Source organism: Zeus faber, assembly GCF_960531495.2.
Source record: "Zeus faber genome assembly, chromosome: 12".
NCBI lineage: Eukaryota > Metazoa > Chordata > Actinopteri > Zeiformes > Zeidae > Zeus > Zeus faber.
In genome coordinates this window covers 21,493,063-21,499,645 of record NC_137196.1, presented here as the reverse complement: position 1 = coordinate 21,499,645, position 6,583 = coordinate 21,493,063, and the positions used below count along the sequence as shown (strand labels likewise).

At 45.8% G+C, this 6,583-nt stretch overlaps 1 protein-coding gene across 2 annotated transcripts; it reads right to left on the bottom strand.

The window, feature by feature from the left end:
* Positions 1-1,399: 1,399 nt before the first annotated feature.
* bcl6ab (BCL6A transcription repressor b) lies at positions 1,400-6,358 on the bottom strand. Of its 2 annotated transcripts, none has more exons than XM_080010768.1 (9): positions 6,321-6,358; positions 4,315-4,495; positions 3,840-4,061; positions 2,883-3,731; positions 2,653-2,777; positions 2,357-2,524; positions 2,111-2,241; positions 1,875-2,012; positions 1,400-1,551 (listed from the first exon to the last, which is right to left on the bottom strand). In XM_080010768.1, the coding sequence occupies exons 1-9, from the start codon at positions 6,349-6,351 to the stop codon at positions 1,408-1,410; spliced, it is 1,989 nt and encodes a 662-aa protein (XP_079866894.1). In that variant the 5' UTR covers positions 6,352-6,358; the 3' UTR covers positions 1,400-1,407. The 2 variants fall into 2 exon arrangements, with proteins under 2 accessions (XP_079866894.1, XP_079866893.1); XM_080010767.1 differs by lacking the exon at positions 6,321-6,358 and adding an exon at positions 5,185-5,362.
* Positions 6,359-6,583: the final 225 nt, after the last annotated feature.

The window sequence follows — 6,583 nt, the reverse complement described above, 5'->3', positions numbered from 1 at the left end:
ACATTACCGCACCCGCTGTTGCCTCACACTTTGTTGTACAGTGAAGCAGCAGAGGGCAGTGCTGCATCTTTCATTATTTTGAGTGTTGTTGTATTTGTAGTGGCTTTACTTTCTCCAAATAGGCCCAGCAGAGCCACAAGTGGACAAAGCCAAGCCACAAATCTCGGGGATTTGGTTGCCAATTTCCACTTAACCTGATGCCTTGAAATGTAAGATCTGCCAAGAGGCGCAAAAGGTTATGACTCAACTATGCTGGATGGCCAGGCTTAAAAAGGGTCTAGTCCCTAAGAGGGAAACCAGTATGATTTAACAATTGATGACTACTGCCTCTCATTATTGTTCTAACAATGATCAGAGCCAACCATTGATACCTCTAATCAACAGGGAATTATTACTGAAGGGCCACACAATGCATTAGTCAATGTTTTGTTTAGCGTCTGTGCTCATTTCCTAGAAGAAAATATGAAACGACATTTCTTTTATTACATAAGGCATTCTTTATTTTGCATAATCTTTTTAAATTATATTTCTTTATATATAAACTCTGCAGTTACAATCATGTATGTGTGTTGTGTGTGTGTGTTGTTTGTGTGTGTGTGTGTGTGTGTGTGTCATATTCCTGAGGACATTTTAGCTCGAGGCCCTGTTGTATTAACAGCTTTGTACGCAATACAAAAAGAAGCTTACAAAAACAGTACCTGTCAAGCGTACGCACAACAAAATAACAAATGAAGACTGTACATATAAAAGAGGTTCAAAAAATATCAAGGATGCAATGCTGTCAAACCTAGAATGTTTTAACACCAAAACTGGAAAGGCAGCCATTGGAACCAAATGTCCCAGTGTAAGGCACTGTCCATACACTTCATCTGTACAAGAGCGCAATTATAACACAAATGAAAACGTACCACAAATTACTTTTTGAAAAGGAGGTAATACCTACTGCATTGAAGGTAATTACATTTTACATTTGCCTAAATATAATCATACTCTGCCAGCAGATGGCAAACTGTAAATATATATTATGTGGTTCTCTAAATAAGCTATAACCAAAAATTAGGCTGGGCTGAACTGTACCACCAGGCAGATGCATACTAATATATAAGAGGATCCTAACACTGCTTCTTTTTTGAACAAGAAAGAAGGCGATCCTTTGAAACATTAATATTCTGTGAAGTAAATGCCAAATAGTAGATACATAAAACCTGCTCAAATTCACATTCCATATCTTTACATTCGTTTGCAATTACTAAAATAGCAATAGCACGTACAAAGTAATGTGCATTATTTACAATGCATATATACATGTGATGCAAAGTTTGCACACTCCTTTGTTCGCTTTATGTCAGAATACAACATGGTTGTAGCAGACGAGTACGCAAGACGACGACGTGAGAGGTCCCTGGATCAGCAGGCCTTGGCCAGGCCGACCATCAGGTCTGTTGGGGCTCTGCGGTACTGAGCCTTGGTGTTGGTGACAGCACCGTGCTTCTGACGGAGATGAAGTCTCAGTTGACTCTTGTGTCTGAAGTGGAGGTCGCATTTCTCACACTGCGGCGCAAGAGATAGTTGGGTTTGAATTAGGAATAGGCATTGGACAGTTCTACTTCTAGGTGTAGATCGTTTTGATTGTAATCATCAAACATCACATGGTGTGCTATTTCCTTTTAAGACGTGCAATAAGTTTGTTAAGTCTGCTGGGCCAGATCAAGGCCGTGCCCTCCACAGCCGTAGTTCGCGCTGGGATTACCGCTTTTGACCACAGAGCTTATAACTATTGATAGCCAGTTTTATCACTGGGAGGAAGGGATTACCCTCAAACTGGCCAGCTGACACGCCACAACGGGAGAGAATGAACTAAGTAGGCGACTTACATGATACGGCTTCTCTCCGGTGTGAATGCGCACGTGGCTCTTGAGTGTCTGAAGATGGCGGAAGTGTGTCCCGCAGATTTCGCACGGGTAGGGCTTCTCTCCTGTGTGAATTAGGACATGGGCGCGGAGATGAGCCACCTGGAAGGAAAAAAGTAAAGACTCAAATCATCTGAAGAAAAACGGCAGTCGCAGACAACGACTTAATCCTGACTTGGTTCCGAATTTTCTCAACATACTTGTACAAATCGGGAACCGCAGGTCTCACACTTGTAGGGCTTCTCTCCTGAGTGGATTCGCGTATGGGTCTTGAGGTTTGCCGGTCGGTTGAACTGAGCACCGCAAATGTTGCAGTGGTATGGCTTTGCTCCTTAAAATAAACAAACAAACAAACCAACAGGTTTTGCTGTTAGACGTCACAACGCAAGCGTGAAAACCTGATTGAGAACCGATTGTCCGGGTGTTCTTATGTGTGTGAACCTTACCAGTGTGAACAGTCTTGTGGCTTGCCAGGTTGCCTTTGTAGCGGAAGGCAGCCTGGCAGCAGTCGCACTTATAGGGTTTCTCACTGTGATCTTGGAGCATATGGCTTTTCAGGGAATCTACATCTGTAAATTTTGAGTCACACTCGTTGCAGAAGAAGGTGTTGTTTTCTTGAGAAGAAAAGAGCAAACAAAGACTCTCAGTCATGGTAGAACATAAACTGCAAATTCATTTTCATATGGTACCAAAAAAATGAGTGAAGAGTCATTCCCTGCTGTGTGTACAAGAAAATACTCACCGGAGCTGGAGTGGTAGTACTCTGACACTTTGATTGTGTCTTCTCCGCTGTATGAGTCAGGGGAGTGCGGGTCCAACTCCATGCATTGAGGGCTGTCGTAGCCACAGGAGGAGCATCTAAGGTGGCTGACCGAGGGAAAAATACAAAATTAGATTTGTGCAAACGATAGGCAGCTAAGAAAAGCGTTCCATGATCAATTTAACTGTCAGTTATTTGATGTGGAGTTTCACCTGATGCTACTGCAGCTACTGTCATGGTGTCCAATCTGTGGTGAGAGGATCTCCCTCTGCTCACAGACTCCCTCTGCAGACTGAACCTCATTGTGACTTTCTGACCCACTAGTTGCACATTGCCTATTAGGAGTGGAGTAAGCTCCAGCCTCAGCACTGTCATCGGAAATCTGGTTCATAACGATGAACCTGTACTTCTTCCAGTTACGCGCCTTGGCATCCTCAGTGTAGCCAGACGGCTGTTTGAGGCTCAGGGATGCGTTTCTGCTACTGCTGGACTCGGTGGGGGAGTTGGGTTGGCAATCAGACCTCAAAGGGCTCTGTGGACTGAATATGACACCTTTGCCACACCCCGGGGACATGCCAAGTGAACTGGTTTGGGGGTGTTGAACACTTCGCTCCTCCACAGCGGAGGCAGGCCCTTGCAGGCTACAATGAGGCCCTGCTTGGTGGGCAGAATTAGGCAGGGGCTGGATGATGGTGTTGGGCGAGTTAGGGTGGTTGATGGTGACTGTGGGGTCTATGTGAACCAAGCCGCTGTTCGATACCGGAGAGCAGAGCTTTGGAGAAACCACACCCCCTCTCAGAGGCGCCACATTGTTCTTGCAAGTGTCCCCCAGTTTCCCGACAGGCTCAGAGATGTGTCCATAGACGTGATAGGAGCCTGAGGTGTTGATGCCACTGACAACACTGGGCACATAAGCCCTGCACCCTTGGAGAGGGGACAAAGTGTGGGTGGATCGAAGATTAGTCTCTGTTTCATGAAATGGCCTCAAAACAGAGATGTCATCTGATAGATGGAGCGAGCTTGTCTGCACCTCTTCAATCTGCTTATTCAGACAGTGTTTCCTGAAGAGAGATTTGAAGAAGATCTATGAGTTCAAATTTAGATTTTTGGTATCTGATTTTTTAAATATATTGAAACAACGTTATTACATGATGTTTGATCTCCTGTACCTGGAGTCAATGAACCTCTGGCAGGTGTCAACTACATGTTCCATCTGGAGGTACAGCGCTGCTTTCATGGTCGCCAGAACTAAATCATCCATAAGGTTTAAGCGGGACGTGTACATAAAGTCCAGGAGGACGGAGAAGCCCGTTGGGTCCACGTTGGGATCCAAGCTGATGACACCAAGGTTAGCCTTTTCAGGGTCCTTGAACATGGAGTAAAAGAAGCCACTGTAAGCAAGAGAGATGAGACAGAAATGGGGCGTTATATCATCCATACATGCAGGGATCCATACCTATTACCATCTATTTCGGTCAAACTATTTTACATTTTTCATCCCTTGGGAGGACCCCAAACCCCACTGGTAAGTTTGCCAAAGAATCGTTGAATAATAACCTTATTATTGTCCTACATACTAAGTGCCAATCACCCCACTTGAGGCCCAGACAATCGATTAAGTGTTGGGGTTGTTTTTAAGCACACCTGCATGCCACAAGGACTGCCTTGTGAGCGCTGAAACGCTGGCCGTCCATCTGGATAGTAACGTCAGTGAGGATGTTCCTGCTGCGGAGGCGGTTGAAGTTGAGCAGGACGTCGCCCGCGTGACGCGTGAACTGTATGCAGCCATCAGCCGTATACAGTTCATTGGCCATGCTGTCGAAATCTAAGCAAGAGCAAAAGAGGGAAGGGCTTTAGTGAGACCACATCAACTTCTCAAAATGCGCAAGGCACCGGTATACATAAGTGCAGAGGATTAGGCCCGCCGCTATGTAAGCCACAAAGCTTGATGAAAATTTGAATCTACAGGAAGTGAACTGTACAACGCAAAGCTTTAGGATTAAAAATCACAAGTGCAGAACGTTACAGGTGTTTTGAGTGTATTCCAGGTGGCACTGTTGTGAAGGGAAAATGCCACCAAATCATTTCAGCCACATGGGGGGCCAAGATAGCAAAGTTAATAACTGATCAACAATATGATAAGTTGGTGTGAAATTATTTCCTATGTAGACATTACACATCGCCTTGTTACAGCAACTCACATCAAAATAATAGGTTAGAAGAACTAAGCAGCTAAATTGGCAATACACAATAAACCTAAACATTAAATATAAAAATAAACATTTGGCAATATGCAATAAACCAAAAAGTAACAATAAACAATAAACCTCTGTATCAACAATTCACTGTTCAATAAAGGGACTAATATTTCCATCGCGTCTTTGTTTTGTTATTTTATTATTATGATTTTATTATTACTTTATGGTTTTTATTTCTATTTTTTTATTGTTTTATTATTTTATTGTTCTAATTATTTGATTATTGTATTCTTATCATCATCATTATTGTATTCACCAATTCGTGGCTGCAAATGCCACGACACCAGAACCTCTCTATTCCGAGTCGCGGACGCCGCGACGGCTCGAACTCTCCCCTCCATGCCCATGAAACTTCATCAACTTGGATCCCGTCCGCGGCTCTCCCCGCGCCGCGGCTCCGCGGCGCGCTCCACATCGGGCACATTCCGTCCCCGGCGCGGCGCGGACGGGCGAGCTCGCCAGCGGGTTTCCTGTTCCGCGGCGGGAGCGAAAACGCGCCTCGGCGTCCGGCCCCGCGTACGCACGTCGGGGGGGGGGGGGGGGGGGTATTAATAACGCGAAACGTTAGAACTTATGGGGGCGAACGGGGTCGACGATCTGATTTCCGGGGTATTTTTTCTCTCTCTCTCCGGTGCCCGTTCGACGGCGCTCGCACCCCCAGAGTTGAGCGCGATGGGAACTGAATTTAAAAAAAAAAAAACGAGTTTAAAATATTTCATAACTATGCGGGTTTAAATAAACGACCGATCCGTCAATAAACCGCCGCCGTTGCCTCACTGCGACCGGAAAAGTGCGAAAGAATCGGTCGAAGGCGGAGGAGGAGGAGGAGGGTGGTGGTGGTGGTGGTGGTGGTGGTGGTGGGGAGAAGAAAAACCAAAAACAAAAAACCCAGCGCGGACAATGTGACAAAACAGGACCGTCCTGTCCGCGTCCGCCAGCGGATAGAACTTGGCCGGTTGTGTAGATATTAAGGCCTTAGACACCGCGGAGCTCCGCAGCCTTTTTTTTTTTAAAGCCCCCCGGGAGTCCCCCCCCCCCCCCCCCCTCTCCGGGCGAACATCATCCAATTATCGCTTATTAAAAAAAAAAAATCACCCCCCCCCCCCCCCTCAACCCCCCAAAAAATAAAAAGTAGATTTATTCTGAGGCGAAGTTAAATCCAAGAGTCAAAAGTCGACTCGTGTAAAGCTGCGAACACATTATTGTTATTGTTATTGTTATTAATATTATTATTATTATTATTATTATTATTATTATTATTATGGTTTAAAAGCCGAGCCCGTAGCGAGCGCGGCACCATCCGCGTCTTCGCCGCTTCTGACATAATAGCGAGAAAACGAGGGGAAAGGAAAAGAAAGGAAAAAAAAAAAAACAAAAAAACCCGAGAGTCACCTTGTAAATCCTTCCTCGAAACTCCGTGCATCACCGCTTCTCAGAATCCACTTCTAAGAAACGCAGGCGCTCGATTCTCGGAATCTCACCAGGGGACCGTACCATTCCACAACGGGTGAGGGGTGGTTTTTTTTTTTTATGACACTTTCAAACGTCCGTCCGATCGCGCGGGCGCGCCCCGGGGGGGTGACGACTTTTAGCGAGGACGCTCCGCGCGTGTAGTCCGACCCGCGCCCCGAGCGTTTCCCCGCGACGCCCGCCCG